Here is a 20,621-nt window from a genome sequence, read left to right on the forward strand (position 1 = left end):
CCCGTGACGTAGGGGTGACGGTCACGGTGTGAATTGTGACAAATTGGTGGCAGCGGTCAGGGGAATCCTGACAAAATATATATATATATAGAGAGAGAGAGAGAGAAGAGGTTGATTCAAATCTTGTGTACCCTTAATGATTGTTCCGCAAAATAAAAGTCCCAATTATATTCAAAGGGTGTGTTCTATTAGGGTCATATGCAATATAGATGCCGTTGAAGTCAAGCATCCACAGTATGCATACACACAGATATAGGGAATATGCCCTGACAGAATTATATGTATTGTCACAGTACCCTTTTGAGACAACAATGGCCACAATATAGCAATCTAAAGATGGAGGCAACAATAGAGCAGAGAGCAACCGTCGTTTCACACTCCCAGACAGGACTTGTAGACAAAACCAGAGGGACTACACACAATGATTAAAAAGCATGGTTCATATAGAAACAATAACCCACCATGGGTCAGAATAGAGACACATAAATAATGAGGCTGGAAGCTAAGTTTTTCTCTGGGTTAACCCCCAGCTAGGCTTTTCTTTATTACTAACAATGACCACCAACTGTATATTTGTGTCTCTATTCTGACCCATGGTGGGTTATGCTCAGTAGTGTGTGGCCACCAAGTGCCTGTATGACCTCCCTACAATGCCTGCGCATGCTCCTGATGAGGCGGCGGATGTTCTCCTGAGGGATCTCCTCCCAGACCAGGACTAAAGCATCCGCCAACTCCTGGACAGTCTGTGGTGCAACGTGACTTTGGTGGATTGTGCGAGACATGAAATCCCAGATGTGTTCAATCGGATTCAGGTCTGGGGAACGTGTGGGCCAGTACATAGCTTCATTGCCTTCATCTTGTAGGAACTGCTGACACACTCCAGCCACATGAGATCTGGCATTGTCCTGCATTAGGAGGAACCCAGGGCCAACCACTTCAGCATATGGTCTCACAAGGGGTCTGAGGATCTCATCTCTGTACCTAATGGCAGTCAGTCTACCTCTGGCGAGCACATGGAGGGCTGTGCAGCCCTCCAAAGAAATGCCACCCCACACCATTACTGACCCACTGCCAAACCGGCCATGCTGAAGGATGTTGCAGGCAGCAGATCGCTCTCCATGGAGTCTCCAGACTCTGTCACGTCTGTCACATGTGCTCAGTGTAAACCTGCTTTCATCTGTGAAGAGCACAGGGCACCAGTGGCGAATTTGCCAATCCTGGGGTTCTGTGGCAAATGCCAAGTGTCCTGCACGGTGTTGGGCTGTGATCACAACCCCCATCTGTGGATGTCGGGCACTCAGACCATCCTCATGGAGTCGGTTTCTAACCGTTTGTGCAGACACATGCACATTTGTGGCCTGCCGGAGGTCATTTTGCAGGGCTCTGGCAGTTCTCCTGTTCCTCCTTGCAAAAATGCTGAGGTAGTGGTCCTGCTGCTGGGTTGTTGTCCTCCTTCGGCCCCCTCCACGTCTCCAGGTGTACTGGCCTGTCTCCTGGTAGCGCCTCCAGCCTCTGGACACTACGCTGACACACAGCAAACCTTGCCACAACTCGCATTGATGTGCCATCCTGGATGAGCTGAACTACCTGAGCCACTTGTGTAGGTTGTAGAGTTCGTCTCATGCTACCACGAGTGTGAAAGCACAACCAACATTCAAAAGTGACCAAAACATCAGCCAGAAAGCATTGGTACTGAGATGTGGTCTGTGGTCCCCACCTGCAGAACCACTCCTTTATTGAGTGTGTCTTGATAATTGCCAATTATTTCCATCTGTTGTCTATTCCATTTGCACAACAGCATGTGAAATTGATTGTCAAACAGTGTTGCTTCCTAAGTGGACAGTTTGATTTCACTGACTTTTGATTTATTTGGAGTTATATTCAGTTGTTTTAAGTGTTTCCTTTATTTTTTGAGCAGTGTTTATAATTCTTATTCATTTATTATTTTTATTGCTCCTTTTACTACATGGCTCTTTACATGTGGAAGGGGCAATTATAGACAAGTACAGTAAATATGAGCAAAACAAGGCACCTACAAGTACAGAGGGAGAGATGATCTTGCCTGTGAGGGCTCACAGTCTACAGGCGATGTGTGAGTATTCACTAGGAGAGGGTAGAGCTAGTTGTGTGGCAGTTCAGCAGACGAAGGATCACTGAAAGTTGTAAGCTTGTCGGAAGAGGTGTGTCTTCAGTTTCTTTTTGAAGGTTTCCGTGGTAAGTGAGCGACTGTGTTAGGGTGGAGAGTTCCAGAGTATGGGAGAAGCACAGGAGAAGTCTTGTATGCGGTGGTGGGAAGAAGAGAAAAGAGGGGAGTAGAGAAGGAGATCTTGAGAGGATCGTATGTTGCGTGTGGGTAAGAACCGGGTAACCATGTCACAGATATATGGAGGAGACAGGTTGTGGATGGCTTTGTAAGTCATAGTAAGGGTTTTGAACTGGAGCCTCTGAACAATAGGAAGTCAGTGAAGGACTTGGCAGAGAGGGGAGGCTGGGGAATAACGGGCAGACAGGTGGATTAATCCGACAGCAGAGTTTAGGATGGATTGGAGAGGTACCAGTGTGCTAGAAGGGAGGCCAGAGAGTAGGAGGTTGCAGTAGTCGAGGTGGGAGATAATGGCATGCACTGGTGTTTTTGTGGTTTCATGGTCAAGGAATGCACGGATCGGAGAAATATTTTTGAGTTTAAGTTGGCAGGAGGAGGCAAAGGCTTAGATATGTGGCTTGAAAGAGAGGGCAGAGTTGAGGATCACCCCGAGGCACTGAGCGTGTGGGACTGAGGAAAGTGAGCAGCCATTGACATTGATGGATAGGTCTTGTAGAAGGGCAGAGTGAGATGGGTGAAAGATGATGAATTCTGTTTTGTCCATGTTCAGTTTTAGAATGCGAGCAGAAAAGAAAGCTGAAATAGCAGACAGACATTGTGGGATTTTGGTCAGTAAGGAAGTGAGGTCAGGTCCAGAGAGGTAGATCTTCTTGTTGTTGGCGTAGAGATGATACTGTAAACCGTGGGATTCTGTGAGCTGTCCCAGGCCAAAGGCGTAGATGGAGAAGAGCAGGGACCCTAGGACTGAGCCTTTGAGAACACCGACAGACAGGGGGTAATGTAAGGAGGTGGTGTGGGAGAGGGAGACAATGAATGTTATGAATGTTCAGTCTGTTAGATATGACGAGATCCAGGATAGAGCCAAGTCTATGATGCCAAAAGATGACAGAATCTGTAGCAGGAGGGAATTGTCGACTGTGTCGAAGGCAGAAGACAGGAGGAGGACAGATAAATATATCTCAAGGCATGGTGCACATAGCAATTATACATGGGAGGAGAGAATATATATATATATCTATAACCACCAATGTGCACCAATGGAAGGTGTATCGGACAAATCGGGAAAACATAGAAAAAACGAAGAAAAACACGAAACAAAGTCCAAAAATGCAGTATAAATTATAATATTTGTTAAAATATATATAATATAGTGTAACGGGAAAAAATACCATAAAAAGCACAACACCAGGGACATGTAAATGGCAACATTAAAAATAAGTTAAATATATAACCAGTGTAAGAACAACATATATGTGCATACCTGTGTCAATAAGCCATAGAATATACAGCAAGCAGATTTACCATATAAATATTATAAAGTGCATGTGCAAATTTAAATACGATGAAACAAGAAAAGAAAACAGTGCGGCACTCACCCTTATTATTTGAAGCTGTGAAATCGTGCTCTTTATTGGAGAAAAATGTATAAAACATCCATTAGGATATCAGGTCAGCGAGAGGGTGCGGAGGTGGAGTGTGGACGATGGCCGTTTCGCACGGTATGTGCTTCAACGGGTCCAGTTCCAACTGTTGGAACTGGACCCGTTGAAGCACATACCGTGCGAAACGGCCATCGTCCACACTCCACCTCCGCACCCTCTCGCTGACCTGATGTCCTAATGGATGTTTTATACATTTTTCTCCAATAAAGAGCACGATTTCACAGCTTCAAATAATAAGGGTAAGTGCCGCACTGTTTTCTTTTCTTGTTTCATCGTATTTACTCTGGATTGCCTATCAGTGCTGAGCACCATATACCCAGAACATTCGTGCCACCTGCGTATTTTTCGGATGTTCTTTCTTTCAATTTTCTTTTTATTGAAGAAGAAGGAATCACAATTGAACAGGAATTGAAAAATAGCCAGAGGAAGTTTCAAACAACATTAGGTATCCAATGGGACAATAACAAAAGTCCAACAAGATGTAGGAATACAATAAATTTGAAGAACTGGAAAAGGGTTCTGGATCAAACTTTGACATAAATTCAGAAGAAAGGGAAACTAGCAAAGGTGATTAGAGAAACAGTGGAAACATGAGTAAAGTTTTAAGATAGTAATAGAAAGATTGAGAGGGTTATAGGAAAGAGGGGGGGTGAGGTAAGAAAGGGGAGGGAGAGGGAGCTGAAGGGGGGGGCTTGGAGGAGGGAGGGGGAAAAAAGGACCGATGGTGGAGATGAAATTAAAAGATGAAGTCGAGAATGATAATGAGGGGGGGCTCGGCATATAGGATCTGATGGGTTGAGGTGGATTCAGGTATCCTCCGGTAATGTTGATAAGAAGTCAGGACTGGAGCGGAAGGTAATCCACGGTTTCCAGGTAAGTCTAAACGAGGTGAGGGATTCTTGTGTATTGGCAACTAACTCAGCAGTGTGGTATAGAAGGTCAATTTTATCTAGTACTTGTCTTTTGGTGGGTGTGAGAGTAGATTTCCAGAAAGTGGGGATTAGATATTTCCCGGCTGCTATTATGTTGCTTGCTAGTTTCGAGGCCGGGGAATTCTCGGGCCATAGGGGTTGGTTAAGGAGAGTAGATTGAGGAAGTAAGAGAGTGTTTTGATCTAGCACCTTAGAGATTACGTTCGAGACCATTTGCCAAAAGGGGACAATTTTTGGGCAAGACCACCAGATGTGCAGATAGGAGCCTGAGTCTGAACGGCATCTCCAGCACAGATCGGGAGTGGAGGGGTGCCAATGATGGAGTTGGGTTGGAGTGCGGTACCACCTAGATATTACCTTATATGAGTTTTCTTGTATTTTTACGCATTGTGAGGGTCCGTGAGATTTGTTGTAGATAGAGGCAATCTGGTCGTCCGTGAAAGAGATGGTGAGATCTCTCTCCCAGAGACCTATGAAGGCTCTTTTGACATCGGCGCCATCCATCAACAGAAGGTTGTAAATTTTTGATAGGACTTTTTTGGGTGGGTTTTTGTGGGCGCACAATTGTTCGAAGGGAGTCAGAGGGCGGAGCAAATCTAACTGTCTTTTGTGCTTATGGCAGTAATCTTTTAATCTTTTGTAGTGAAGAAAAGAAATATTTAATTGTGGGTTCGAGGCCTGGAATTCAGCGAGGCTCATTAGGGACCCGTCGATAAAAAGAGTGTCAAGCGGTATAGGAGAGTTAAAGTTACTGGTGGAGCTGGGGGGATCTTTAGGTAATTTAAAGGGGATGGGACCCGCGATGTCTTGTATAGTCAGAATTGGGGAGGTAGGCGGGGTTAATTTGGGAAATTCTGTTCTCCAAATTTTGAGAATAGCGGTTGTAATTTCGTTGAGTAGCAGTTGGTCTAGGTTTGTGTGGTTATACAGAAGGGCTAATGTCCTAAGGGGAATAGGGGCTAGATGTTCTTCAATTGGTATCCACACTTTTTCTGAAGGATTTCTAATCCAATCTACTACTCTAGTGAGCATCGCTGCTCGGTAGTATTTGAAGATATCCGGGGCCCCCATTCCTCCTTTTGACTTCGGCATGGCAAGAGAATTGGCATTGATTCTTGGGCGTTTGCCATTCCAGATGTAGTTACTGAAAAAAGAGTTTATCTTCGATAGATAGTGCTTTGGGATGTAGATGGGGAGCATCTGGAATAAATATAAGAATTTGGGTAAGATAATACTTTTCAAGAGGTTTTTTCTGCCCATCCAAGATAGGAAGGGGGCTCTCCAGGACTGTACCGTGGAGGTAGCTTGTTTCAACAGGGGGATGATATTAAGTTCCAGAAGCTCCCCCGTCGATCTCCCGATCTTAATCCCTAGGTTGGTGATGAAACTCGAGGGCCATTTGAAGGGGTATAGTTTTTTTAATTTGTCTATAGCGGGGTTGGGGATATTAATGCTGAGAGCTTCCGATTTAGTAATGTTGATTTTGTAGTTAGAAAGCTTCCCGTATAGGTCTAATATGCGGACGAAGGCAGGGATGCCCTCCTCGGGATCCGATAGGAATACCAAGAGATCATCAGCGAACGCTGCAGATTTATGGTGAAAACTACCCATCTGGATTCCCTTAATGCCTGGATCTTGTTGAATGCTCTGAATGAGAGGCTCCATGGCCAATACATATAGAATCGGAGAGAGAGGGCATCCCTGCCTCGTGCCATTTTGAATGGAGAAAGGGTCCGATAGTAGATTGTTTATTCTTAAACGGGCAGTGGGGGTAGTGTACATTTGGAAAATGGCATCTACAAGTTGAGGGGGGATGTGAAAAGCAAGAAGTGTTTCTCGAAGGAATATCCAGTCCACCCTGTCAAAGGCCTTTTCAGCGTCTGTTCCCAGTAGGACGAGTGGGGTTTTCCGTATTTTTGCGTACTGAATAAGGTGAAGAATTCTAGCTGTATTGTCCCTTCCCTCACGTCCTATCACGAAGCCCGATTGATTGAGAGAAATGAGTTGTGGCATGAGCTCCGCCAATCTCCCCGCAATAAGACTGGCATAAATTTTTAGATCAACATTGAGTAGGGAGATAGGCCTATAGCTTCCACAGCATTCTGGGTCTTTACCTTCTTTATGAAGAAGAGAAATGTGGGCTTCTAGTGACTGAGAAGGGAAAGGATTCCCACCCAGGACTGCGTTACAGACGTTCAGGAGGTACGGGCCTAAGATATCAGCAAAGGTTTTGTAATAGATTTTAGGGAGCCCATCTGGGCCAGGGACCTTCCCCCTACCCCCCCCAGACAGGGTGGACTGGAGATCAGAGAGGTCGAAGGGTCTGAGTAGGCAATCTTGCTGGAGGTTGGTTAGTGTAGGGAGGTGTAAGGAGGATAAGAAAGCTTGGACATGGGATCTCCTCTGATTTTTATCTTCTGTTGTGTCATTATGTCGGAGTTGGTATAGGTCTTTATAGAAGGACAGAAAGGAGTCGGTGATTTGATTATAATGCTGGAGGACTTTGCCATCTTTAGATTTGATTCTGTGGATAAATGTACGGGTTTGGCGTTTTTTGATCAGCGAGATCATGAGTTTAGAGGCTTTGTCTCCGTGAGCAAAGATTTTGTTTTTCCAGGATAGATAATGTTTGGAAGACTGTGTGTTGAGGAGGTCCCTGAGAGATTGGCGTTTCTCGGTGAGTTGGGTGAGTGTAGTTTGAGAGAGTTCCTTTTTGTGTTGGGTATCCAGAGCTACGATATCATTGTATAAGGCAAGGATTTTTGATTTCCTTTGTTTGTTTAGGAAAGAGGCAATTGAAATAAAAACCCCTCGGATTGTGGCCTTATGTGCTTCCCATAACACGGGAGGAGTTATGTCTGGAGAAGCGTTAATATTGAAAAACTCTTGAAGCGACTCACGGATACGGTTTTTGAATTCCTCGCTATGTAGTATAGACTCGTTGAGCCTCCATGAGTTGAAACTAGAGTATGGTTTGTGAAATTCTAATTTAGTCAGTACCACAGAGTGGTCCGAGTGTATGGCAGGGATTATTTCAGCTTTTAATGTGGAAGGTAGAATGGATCTGGATACCAGTATGTAGTCAAGGCGGTGATAGGAATTATGGGGATGCGAGTAATATGTGAAATCAATATCAGAAGGGTGCAGATATCTCCAGGCATCGATCAGCTCTAATGAATGAATGGTTGATTTAAGGCGCGCCAAATCTTTCAGAGAAATAGAGCTTTTTTTTGTAGATGTGTCCAGAGATGGATCTAGAGCGACATTCAGATCACCCCCTAGGATGACTACACCTTCCTGGAATGTACGTAGGAGGGATAAGGCTTTGCGAAGCCATTTAAGGTGGCGTTTGTTGGGGGCATATAGACTGCCTAGGGTCACCATGTTACCGGCTATAAGCCCCTTGATGAAAACGTAACGGCCTTCAGGATCAATCTTGCTGTCTAGGAGGAGGAAGGGGACATCCCTAGCAAGGGCTATTGAGACGCCTCTAGATCCTTTTTGGGGGGAGCTAGCGTGGAACCATCTGTCAAAGAAGCATTTCTCAAAGGAAGGGGTCTTGTCGGGGATGAAATGGGTCTCTTGCAAGAGTAGTATATCGTAGCCTGATTTTTTGAAGAAGGCAAGTGTTTGTGACCTTGGGATTGGGGAGTTTAGACCGTGTGAGTTGTGTGAAATAATCTGAAAAGACTTACGGTTTACCGTCATGGTGGAAGTGATTGAAGGCAAGTTGGATGAGGATGAGACTCGACCATCGGATCCAGAGGAGGGAAAAGAAGGAGAGGGGTGGGAGAGATGGATGAGAAAGAGGGGGTTAGAATGGTAGATACACAGTAGTAAAAAAACCATTGACGTAGAGCATGAGGGTAGATAACCTTAAGTGAGGGGGAAAACATTGCAATTTTAACATCTAGGGAGGGAGAAAAAAGGGGATCAAGTAAAAGGGAGTTATAATTAGCTTCATGGTATAGGAGGCTAAGACTCCTAAATTGGCGGTGATAACGCTGCACAAGTATTTAACTTTATGGGCTAGTGATAAATGTCACAAAGCCCTTGAAACCATAAAGAACGTAGAGAAGTAGGTAAACAAAAAAGAAAAACGTTAGTGATTCTCCATTGTTCATCCGCCAGGATCATCTTCCTCGTCCCTAGGTGGCGTGCCTTTTGAAGAGCGACGTTTTGATCTTGAGGATTTCAGGGTAGATGCGTCTTGCCACGAAGGGGGGATGGGGAGAGATTTCAGACGGTGGGCCTCACAAGAAGTTTCTAGGACAAGCGGTTGGTCGAGTTGAATCTCCAAGGCTTCGCAGACAGATTTAATATCGGTGGTAGATTTAATAAGAAATTTCCGATCTTTTGCGGATATGGAGATACCAAAGGGGAAGAGCCAGCGATATGGATAATGCCTTTGTTGAAGGATTGAGGTGAGAGGTCTTAAAAGGCGTCTTTTATAGAGCGTGGAGGCAGAGAGGTCTTGGAAAATTTGGATTGGGGTTCCTCCAAAAGTGATAGAGTCTGCTTCTCTGGCTCTTTTCAGAAGTAGGTCTTTTGTTCTGAAGTCGAGGAAACGACATAAGACATCTCGAGGAGCTTCGTCGGGCTTCGGTTTGGGCCTCAGTGCTCTGTGGACTCTCACCATATCAAGTTCTGATGAGTCTGAGGAAGTAAGGATTGAGTGAAAAATTTCAGTGACGGTGGAAATCAAGGCATCTGGAAGTATGGACTCGGGGACACCTTTGAGTCTCAGATTGTTCCTTCTTTCCCTATTTTCATGGTCTTCCAGTATGGTATATATCTTATTGATGTGGTCCTCATGCCGTTTATGGCAAGTTAGATTGGAGTTAGAGCTTTGGACTATTTCCGCATGGGAGGCCTCTATCGCTTCAATTCTGTGTCCCAGTTGGCTGAGGTCTTGCTTGATGGTAGAGAGATCTCTGCTTATGGGTTCTAATGTTTTGCCTAGAATCCTTTTAATAAATGATCTCGTTACCAGATCACCCTTGTCCTGGTCGTCATTGTCTCCGTCGCTCTCTCGTTCGGATTCTGAGTAAGTTTCTGGATCTTTCCCTATTGAGTGAGAGGATTTAGCAGAGTTGGATGTGTTGCCTTGCTTTTTCAGGAATTTATCCATGTCTGCAAGAGGTTTGGAGCTGGTGGACTTTAACCCCGATCTCGTCAGCTTTTGTGAGGGTTTCACCATCATGCTTGAGGTGTGCAGCAAATAATGAGAACTCCCAGATCACCCTCAGTTTCTCCCAGGTGTGGGTTTACATCTTATGGGGGTTGGTGAGGAACCAAGGAAGAGAGATTAGGTGAAGCTTAAAATTGGCTTTTATAGGGAGCTAGTAACACATCCACAGTTATCGTGCCAACCTAATGGATGTTAATCAGGTGGGTATGGGGCAGCAGGAGATAAGGTGTACTTGTGGTCTGTATATAAAGAGTTAACTCAGCACAAGAAGTAGCTTTCTGTTTATGTTTAATCAGGTACTGTTGCCCTCAGCGTCCACATTAAACTGTTCCAGTCCAGCAAGAGTTAAACAATTGGGTATGGGGCAGCAGGAGATGAAGTGTGTTTATGGGTTGCAGACTTGAAGCGATCCCAACATGAGGTGCAGTCCCTGCACTGCACACACCCTCCACAGCCAGACAGAGCTTCTTATCTGTCACGGGGGTTGTTTTCACTCTGTGTGGCTAATTATTTTTCGTGGGAATCAGGAGCAGAGCAGCCTGTTGCTGCTTTTTTAAGCTGTGTGCAATTTTGTTGCTTGGTTACACTCTGTATCCCTCCGCCCTGTATATAGTGCGAGGTGCCTGCAGCATCTGTTCTAATGCAGTCTGGTGAGACTCCTGGGAGTAAAAAATAGTGCAGGGGTATGACTTGGGCTGCTGGTCCCTCTGCTCTTCACTGCACACTAATCGCCGGGGTTCCAATGCAGGTGAGACTACCACGCTGTTGTTAGTTAGTTGGCAGCGTTAGGTAGTGCAGGCGCGCAGCTAGGAGTGCGTGTCCTTCCGCCCTACACACAGTGCTGCTGGTGGGACGTTTGGGAGATGTAAATAGTGCAGGGGAATGACTGGAGCTGCGGATCCCTCCGCCCTGCACTAGACGTCGGCTGCTGATGAAGCTGAGCGGCCGGAACTACTTCACTGCTGTCACTTGCAGTGATGTGTGCTTCCGCCCCTGATTTTAAGCTCTCCCACTTGTGTGCCTCCTATGGTGGGGAAGAAGGGGGATCGCTGGGGATATGTAGCACAAATAAAGTTGCCCCGCAGGCTGAATTTAGTAGCACACTATCTGTAGCTGTGCCTTTAGATCTGTGCTGTTGCAGGGACTATTTTTCCCCTATGCAGCTGCTCTGTATGAGCGATCCTGTGCTCTAAAGAGTGTCTGGTTTTGGGGGGAAAAAGAGTGGTGCCTCTCCTGAATGTGCCTCTGGGGGTCCCCTGATGGATTGGGATGAGGTTCACAGTACCTTGGGGGCCGTTTGGCAAGTCTCTGTTTCTTTTTCTCCTCACGTTGGAGTGTGTGAGGTATATCCCTCCGCCTCTCTCACACGCAGGTGTCCTTTCGTTTAAAGTTAATTATATCCACAGTTGAGGTTAAAAATCTTCTGGAACCTGCTTCCAGCAGGTCTAGGTTCCCTTAGGAAAGTCTCCCGATGTAGGAATCCGGGTTAAATGTCCAATTTTTGTAGATTATTCTCTGGTTTAGAGGGAGCTCAGGGTTCCTGCTTCCTACCACATCAGCGCTCAAAACCCGGATTTTCTTTCGGATGTTCTTTAAGGAGTGTATGTCCATATTGTATTTGTGCTTCTCTAGTGCCGTCCATTGCTCATTCTGTGTGTTGGTTGTGCAAATTTAATTAATTGGTGGCAAAAAGGAGACGGAATAGAGATGCTGATGATAAATATTGGTGCAATCTATTGGCGCTAAATCCGGCCGGTATATAGTATAATAGTCATAGTGACCAGTGAGCTATAAAGCACCCAGCGGGCAAGCGAGAAAAAAAAAAAAAATCAGAGTAGAGGTCAAAAGAAGCCACCTGGTATTACCTGCTGAATGGGATGAACATCCCTGGTATGTGCCGAACCCCGACACGCTTTTCGGCGTCTGCCTCCCCCCCCCCCTGACGAAGGCAGACGCCGAAACGCGTGTCGGGGTTCAGCACATACCAGGGACGTTCATCCCATTCAGCAGGTAATACCAGGTGGCTTCTTTTGACCTCTACTCTGATTTTTTTTTTTTTCTCTCTTGCCCGCTGGGTGCTTCATAGCTCACTGGTCACTGTGACTATTATGCTATATACCGGCCGGATTTAGCGCCAATAGATTGCACCAATATTTATTATCAGCATCTTTATTCGGTCTCCTTTTTGCCACCAATTAATTAAATTTGCACATGCACTTTATAATATTCATTTGGTAAATCTGCTTGCTATATATTCTATGGCTTATTGACACAGGTATGCACATATATGTTGTTCTTACACTGGTTATATATTTAACTTATTTTTAGTGCTGCCATTTACATGTCCCTGGTGGTGTGCTTTTTATGGTATTTTTTCCCACCGTTACACTATATTATATATATTTTAATAAATATTATAATTTATACTGCATTTTTGGACTTTGTTTAGTTTTTTTCTTCGTTTTTTCCAGGAGGAGGACAGAGTAGTGTCGCTTGCTCTTGGCGGTTAGTAGATCATTGCTGACTTTAGTTAGGCAGTTTCAGTTGAGTGATGCAGTCGGAAGCCAGATTGTAAGCGGTCAAAGAGGGAGCAGGAAGAGAGGTTGGAGGACAGTTCAAGATTAACATGCTGTTCAAGTAGTTTTGAGGCATAAGGGAGAAGAGATATCGGACGATATCTAGATACAGGGGATGGGTCGAGGGAGGGCTTTTTGAGGATGGGTGTGATCGAGGCATGCTTGAAGGATGAGGGGAAGACACCATTTGTAAGTGAGAGGTTGAAGAGGTTTGTTAGGGTTGGAAAGAAGACTGTGGCAAGGGTAGGGATGAGGTGCGACCAGAGCGGGACAAGCATGCAAGTGGTGAGATGTGATCTTGACAGGAGGGTGGAGAAGATGGTTTTGGAGGAACAGGGCTGAGAAGCGAAGAGGGGCATTAGGGGCTGCGGGCCAAAGCTTTCTTTGATCGTATCGCTCTTCTGCTTAAAGAAGGAGGCAAAGTCTTCGGCAGAAATGAGGAGAGGGAGGAGGTGCTGGGGGATGGAGTAGAGAATTGAAAGTGTTGAAAAGCTGTTTAGAGTTGTGAGATAGGGAGGATATGAGAGATGAGAAGTAAGTTTGTTTTGCGGCAGTGAGTGTGTAATTGAAACTGGCGAGAGACTGCTTGTATGCGATGAAGTGCTCAGCAGAATGGGATCTCTTCCATTTCCATTCAGCGACCCTGAAAGCCCGTCACAGGTCTTTGGTCAGGCTGGTGAGCCAGGGCTGCCTGTTGATTGTACGAATTTTGCTCTGCGTGAGGGGGCGGCCGAATCAAGTGTTGCTGTTATTGTGGTGTTTTTAGAAGTGGCAGCAGTATCTGTCATGAAGGGAAGCGATGTCTGTAAGAGGGAGAAAGGACTCAGAGAGTGATTGTAAATTGAGGTGTTTGAAATTTCTGCGAGGGTAAGTGAGTTTGTGAAGTGGGTGTTGCGCACTAGGAGAGGAGAGGGAAGAGAATGTCAGTAGGTTGTGGTCAGACAGGGAGAGGGGTTAGTTGGTGAGATTAGTATGGGAACAGAGGAGGGTGAAGATAAGGTCCAGCGTGTTACCATCTTTGTGAGTGGCCGCAGAGGACCATTGAGTGAGGCCAAAGGAGGCAGTGAGCGATAAAAGTTTAGAGGCAGCTGAGGTGGAAGTGTCAATGGGGATGTTGAATTCGCCAATGATAGTGGGGATGTCAGCGGAGAGGAAATGAAGCAGCCAGGTGGTGAAGTGGTCAAGAAAGGTGGAGATGGCTAGTTCTGGGGGGTGGTAGATGACAGCCAGTTGGAGGGGGAGTAGATGTGGATGGAGTGCACCTCAAATGAGGGGAGAGTAGCAGAGGGGGGTAGTGGAATTGGGTTAAAGGAGCAGGTGTCGGACAGGAGCAAGCCAACTCCTCCACCATGTCGGTTGCTGGGTCGGGGGGGGGGGGGGGGGGGGGTGAGAGAGATGGAATCTGCCATAGGAAAGTACAGCTGGAGAGGCAGAGTCAGAGGAGGTGAGCCAGGTTTCAGTGCTGCCAAGGAAGGAGAGTTTGTTGGTGATAAAGAGATCAATGGATAAACGACAGTTTGTTGCAGACAGAGCGTGCATTCCATAGAGCTCCAGGTAAGGGGACCGTGGGAGTGGGGGGCTGGATGAATGGGTATGAGGTTATCGTCATTGTGAAAATGTATAGAGGATCGTGGCAGGTGATTAGAAATGAGTGTGGGGATGTGTTGAGGAGGGCCAGGATTTGGGGATATGTCGCCAGCAATGAGGAGCAGCAGACGGAGTGTTAGAAGGTGGGAGTAGGATCGGACATGGTGTGGCCTTGTGTGTCTGGAGACAAAAGATTGAATGTGAAGGAACAGTTCAGAGGAGAAGGTGAGATGGCTGGGGAGGATGGAGGGAGAAATGACTACTTGCTTGGTGGAGGGATTACAGGAGATTGGAAAAATAGAGTAGTATGGGGGTGAAGGTAAATAAACCCCGAAACATTATAGTGGTTTTGATTCCTTTACCTTTCAGTCAATTCCAGTCCAATTTTAGTCTAATTCAGTGTAAGTAATGTACCGTATATAATCGAGTATAAGCCGACCCCCCCCTAATTTTGCCACAAAAAACTGGGAAAACTTAATGTCTCTATCATAAGCCTAGGGTGGGAAATGCAGCAGCTACCGGTAGTCAAAAGTAAAAATAGATACCAATAGAAGTAAAATTGAGACATCAGTAGGTTGTGTTTTTGAATATAAAGGCACAGATGATTGGCCTCGGGGAGACCAAAACATCCAACACCGCGGAGACACCATCACGTGTTTCTCAATGCAGTGATTCCAGAACACTGCCCCCATCCCTTATGGGAAATATGCAGATGCATGTAAAGAAGCTGCGGAGACACCATCACGTGTTTCTCGACGCAAGCAGTGAATAGCCAGGCCTTTCCCCGGGAAGTAACAACCACGGGAAGGGCAGCATCCTATGAAGGAAAGCCACCTATGCCAAGCATGGTATCCATCCACAGACAGCTGTTTCGGGGTTTTTGCCCCTCATCAGTGTGGAGTAGGAATCTGGCTATTAGGAGCAGTGCCTAGTATAAAGGCACAGATGATTGGCCTCGGGGAGACCAAAACATTCAACACCGCGGAGACCCCATCACGTGTTTCTCAACGCAGTGATTCCAGAACACTGCCCCCATCCCTTATGGGAAATATGCAGATGCATGTAAAGAAGCTGCGGAGACACCATCACGTGTTTCTCGACGCAAGCAGTGAATAGCCAGGCCTTTCCCCGGGAAGGAACAACCACGGGAAGGGCAGCATCCTATGAAGGAAAGCCACCTATGCCAAGCATGGTATCCATCCACAGACAGCTGTTTCGGGGTTTTTGCCCCTCATCAGTGTGGAGTAGGAATCTGGCTATTAGGAGCAGTGCCTAGTATAAAGGCACAGATGATTGGCCTCGGGGAGACCAAAACATCCAACACCGCGGAGACCCCATCACGTGTTTCTCAACGCAGTGATTCCAGAACACTGCCCCCATCCCTTATGGGAAATATGCAGATGCATGTAAAGAAGCTGCGGAGACACCATCACGTGTTTCTCGACGCAAGCAGTGAATAGCCAGGCCTTTCCCCGGGAAGGAACAACCACGGGAAGGGCAGCATCCTATGAAGGAAAGCCACCTATGCCAAGCATGGTATCCATCCACAGACAGCTGTTTCGGGGTTTTTGCCCCTCATCAGTGTGGAGTAGGAATCTGGCTATTAGGAGTAGTGCCTAGTAAAAAGGCTATAAAGGCACAGATGATTGGCCTCGGGGAGACCAAAACATCCAACACCGCAATTTTTAGAGACCGGTACTGGCTGTAATACGCAGCCATGACTTGCCAGGTATGCTGCGGGCTCGCTCCATACACCCATTTCTGACTTGCGCCGTACATATGACGTATGCCGTGAAGGGGTTGATTTTTTTTTTTCCCCACTATACTTGTTAGTTTCCCTAAAGGACTTGAACCGGCCATCGTCTGATCACTTGTGCGGTGTACATCAATACCAAGGTATTGCTTCATAAGGTAAAAATCAAAGTTTCCTTTGAAGCATGACCACAGGATGGGTTTCAAGGGAGCTCTGTAACGACAACCTCCAAGGTCTTCAACAGTCCCTTGGCTGTCATAGTAAGCCATTGACGACCTGCGAACACCTCACTGGCGCGCTGATGGGGGCATAGAATGATGATGATGATGTGCCTTCATGCCGGCGTGCGGTTGCTTGAGGCAGGTCCCGGCTGTAACACACAGCCATTACATTTCAAGTGAGGTGAAAGCTCATCCTGTGAACTCGTTTCGTACTCCCACAGACTCCCTCCGTATATGTTGTTAAAGGCATGAAAGTTCAAAACGTGCAAATTTTTCAATATTTTCATAAAATTGCAAATTTTTTTATAAAGGCAAATCATATAGACATAAAGTTACCACTAAAATGAAGCGCAGAATGTAATAAATAAATAAATAATTCTCACTATTTCTGGGAAATCTAGAAGTATTCCAAAGGTATTACCTTATAAAATTACACTGGTCAGAATTGAAAAATATGTTCGTCAGAAAGATAAAAATGATTTTTATTGTGTTAGAAGGGTTAATGGGGCCAATCTACAAAAGTATGTGCCTACTAATAGTGCAGATTATGATGACTTAAAATGGTGGTTTCCCGTTTATTTAATGAATGTCCCTAGCTGCAGGTTATTATAAAGAAACCAACTGCACCTTATTCGCCCTCACTTTGTCCACTTAAGTCTCCACCGCTTCTTCTGGTACCTGACATTGGTTCATCATGTTGACAGCACGGCAGCCAAAAACTGAGCTCATCGGCTCTGTGTTGAGTTCTGTCAACACTGGCAGAGCCGATGAAGTCACTGGCTGTCAACTTGACATCAGTTTTGCGCCTACGTCAGACACCGGAAGCAGTGGACCCAGGGAAGGTGAGTGCATTGCAGTTTGTTCATCATAACATGCAGCCGGGGACTGAAAGGGAACAACCCCTTTTAAAATGACTATAGCTTTCAATGGGAAATTGCACTGTAACATGTTGATATAGAGCTGTCTTGTCGTTTGTCTATTTGGCACTCAGTACATGTAAAGACGCATCTTCACCTAATCATTTGTTCACAGCACATTCATTTTTGTGGATTAATATTTTTTTTTTTTCTAGAAAAACATAAGGAATTACTTGCTCGCTGTTCGATTGTTTTCGATCCTGAAACACGAAGTGATGTGCTTGTTGGTAGGTAACTTCTTTACAGAATGTACATTTAGTAGTTGGAGGGGCAACCAGCTGTCCTTGGAAAATGTTTAAAATAAAGCGATGGACAACCTGTTACATATAGTTGCCCTTGTGTTAATATTTTCTTATACTTATAAATTATTTTATGACAGATTGCGTTTCCCAGGGTGAAAAGAGCGAATTTTTTGGTGGTGATGCCTGTACGTCATGGAATAGCTTTAATAACCGTTTATTTAACACGGGAAAGTTAATTATCGCCCCGAAGAAATTCACTACAATGCGCATTTCAATGTCTGTTATGGTAAGTATTTTTCACAGCAAGAATTATGTTTTCTTTTGGTGGTTAAAACACTAATGCACAGACACATTACATGGTTAACCCCTAAGGCTGTGTTCACACTTGGCTGTCTTGTACCTCTGAAAACTACAGCAGCCTATTGCTTTTTTCCCAGTCACTTAATCTTGCATGGGGACAGCTGTTTGACTTGCAAGACCATGTTGCTGTTCATAATGACCCTGAAGTTTTGCAGGTGAAACAGCTGTTTTCTTGCAAGATAAAGTGATTGTGCAGGGAAACTGTATACAGATTGTAACCACACAGAGCTGTTGCGGTTTTCAATGACCGCTTGACCATGAAAGCTTTGTTAATGACAAAGGCCCATTTAATTTAATCAGATATGTCAGTTTTATGTGGCTATGGCTCCGTAGTGCTTTAACTGTGATTTCAAGATTGTATTTCATTACTTGTTTTACTTTATTGGTTAACTAGGTCAATATGTTTTGAATTTGTGAAAATATTTGAAATTTGGGCAAATTTTGAAAAATGGCAAAACTCAGTCTGTGAACAAACCAAATTATGAAGCTCGATACGTTTCCCCTTTGATGGTCTCAAGGGGGGCTATCAGTAGTATAATAGAATGGTACTTCGCTTATATGTTAGCAAGGAAGCATTCTTAGCTAGCACATATAGAAATATAAAGTGACGTATACACGATGGTACTTAACTTGTGCTATTAGTAAAAAGTTGTCCTTGAAAAGCACTTGTTGAAAGTGGGTAATACATGGCTGGTTCAGTGCTGCTCCCTCTCGATCATGTCAGGAGAAATTGCTTTGTGTGTGATATGCCATGCTAAGCCTCATAATTGACTTTATTCACTTAAACTGAGTTTTCATATATAGCATGATGACATAAATTAAAGTTTCTTAGGATCCAGATAGGAACTACAAATTATCTGATACTGCCCTATATTTATTGTAATTAGTATCAGGTTATATATGCACATGTCACTTAAATATCATGGTATTAGTGTGGGTTGCACCTGTTGATATAAAACTACGCATATGAGATATTATAGCCCAGTAATCCATAGCTTGTATATAATGAACTATTGTAGTTGGTTTGCATCCGGGTTGTAGAGTCAGTAAGCCAAACCACCGACTCTGACTCCACAGGCCTGGTTTGCATGTACCGCATAGTACTATTGTTTATCTATGGTTTGTTATTTGGACAATAGTCCCGAGCTTTGTCAGTATAGACAGCAGTACTTCCTTTACCTAAACTCCCCCTCTTTTTCCCTCTTAAGGTACCTTCACACTCAACGATATCGCTAGCAATCCGTGACGTTGCAGCGTCCTGGCTAGTGATATCGTTGAGTTTGACACGCAGCAGCAATCTGGATCCTGCTGTGCCATCGTTGGTCGGAGCTAGAAGGCCAGCACTTTATTTCGTCGCTGGATCTCCCGCAGACATCACTGAATCGGAGTGTGTGACGCCGATTCAGCAATGTCTTCACTGGTAACCAGGGTAAACATCGGGTTACTAAGCGCAGGGCAGCGCTTAGTAACCCGATGTTTACCCTGGTTACCAGCGTAAACATAAAAAAAACCAAACACTACATACTTACCTTCCGCTGTCTGTCCACCGGGGGACTTCGGGATCGTTGGTCGCTGGAGAGCTGTCTGTGTGACAGCTCTCCAGCGACCACACAGCGACGCTGCAGCGATCGGGATCGTTGTCTGGATCGCTGCAGCGTCGTTAAATGTGAAGGTACCTTTAGACTAGGGTCTACTGGAGCATACGGAATGAAGAGCCAACCTACTAGGGCAACCCCTTCTTAATATAAATGTTTTATTGCCATAAAATAATAAAGCCTATACTCCTCTCCCGTGCCGCTGCTGTTCCTGCGTTGTTGGCACTCGATCTCCCATAGCTCGCGCGCGATTGTTGCAACATGTTAAGCTGGCACCCAATCAGTGCTGGCACCACTGTTTACACTTTTGAACAAATCGAACATGAAGAGGAAGTCCGGGTTGCAGCTTGTCTCAGACTTCCTCTTCCTGCTCAATTCGACAGGAGTCAGGGCCAGTGTCACCAGCACTGATCGGGTGCCGGCGTCATGTCACTACATAAACATGCGAGACCGAGTGCCGACACCACGAGAACAGCGCCAGTACCGATCTTCAGTGAGATCAGGAGAGCAGAGCCTCCATTACACATCACATTACATGCCTACTTCATATAAAATAACGTCTAGAGGAAGATTCTCCTGACGTTGACATTGGATTGTAGATATCAAGGGATCATTTTATTCAGCTTCCAATGTTCCACATGCCCTTATATAGACTGCTTAGGAGGGTTGACCCTACTGATAGATTCCCCTTAACGACCAGAGGTGTCTTTGTTTTTGCATTTTCATTTTTCGCTTCCTTTTTTCCCAGAGTCATATTTTTTTTTTTCCTGTCAAAATGGCCATGCGAGGCCTTTTTTTTTTTCTTTTTTTTTCTTACCATGTTTACTAAATTCTAAAACTGACCAGCCATTACGATTCTCCAGGTCATTACGCGTTCATAGACACCAAACATGTATAGGTTCTTTTTTATTTAAAAAAGGTGCCATTTTCTGATACCCATAGCGTGATTTTTCGTGATCTGGGGTTGGTTGTGGGCTTATTCTTTGAGTGCCGAGTTGCCTTTTTTTTTCTTGTTACACCGTTTAACGATCGGATTAATTCTATTTTTATATTGACAGATTGGGCGATTCTGAACGCGGTGGTACCAAATATGTGTATATTTGATTTTTTTTTAAATATTATTAGGCGGGGTGATTTGAACATTGAAAAGTTTAATATATATATATATATATATATATTTATATTTAATCTATATACATAATTGTCTAAGGGGTGCTTCCGTCTGTCTGTCCTTCTGACACGGTTATTCGTTCGCTGATTGGTCTCGGCAGCTGCCTGTCATGGCTGCCACGACCAATCAGCGACGGGCACAGTCCAATTAGTCCCTCCCCTAATCCCCTGCACTCACTGCCCGGTGCCCGCTCCGTTATCCCCTACCGCTCACACAGGGTTAATGGCAGCGGTAAGGGCTCGCGGTGTAACGCACTCCGTTACCGCTGCTATTAACCCTGTGTGTCCCCAACTATTTACTATTGATGCTGC

The 20,621-nt window shown here is 45.1% G+C and overlaps 1 protein-coding gene across 4 annotated transcripts in view; it reads left to right on the forward strand.

Annotated features, from left to right (window-relative positions):
• CENPC (centromere protein C) overlaps positions 1–20,621 on the forward strand; it is a 365,318-nt gene that overhangs the window by 294,585 nt on the left and 50,112 nt on the right. For all 4 annotated transcript variants that reach the window (XM_069743120.1, XM_069743122.1, XM_069743124.1 and 1 more), the window contains 2 exons: positions 17,098–17,169; positions 17,322–17,470. In XM_069743120.1, coding sequence (XP_069599221.1) covers positions 17,098–17,169; positions 17,322–17,470 — 221 coding nt within the window. The remainder of the gene's footprint in view (positions 1–17,097; positions 17,170–17,321; positions 17,471–20,621) is intronic.

This window comes from Ranitomeya imitator, chromosome 1 (assembly GCF_032444005.1).
Source record: "Ranitomeya imitator isolate aRanImi1 chromosome 1, aRanImi1.pri, whole genome shotgun sequence".
NCBI classification, from domain to species: Eukaryota; Metazoa; Chordata; class Amphibia; order Anura; family Dendrobatidae; genus Ranitomeya; species Ranitomeya imitator.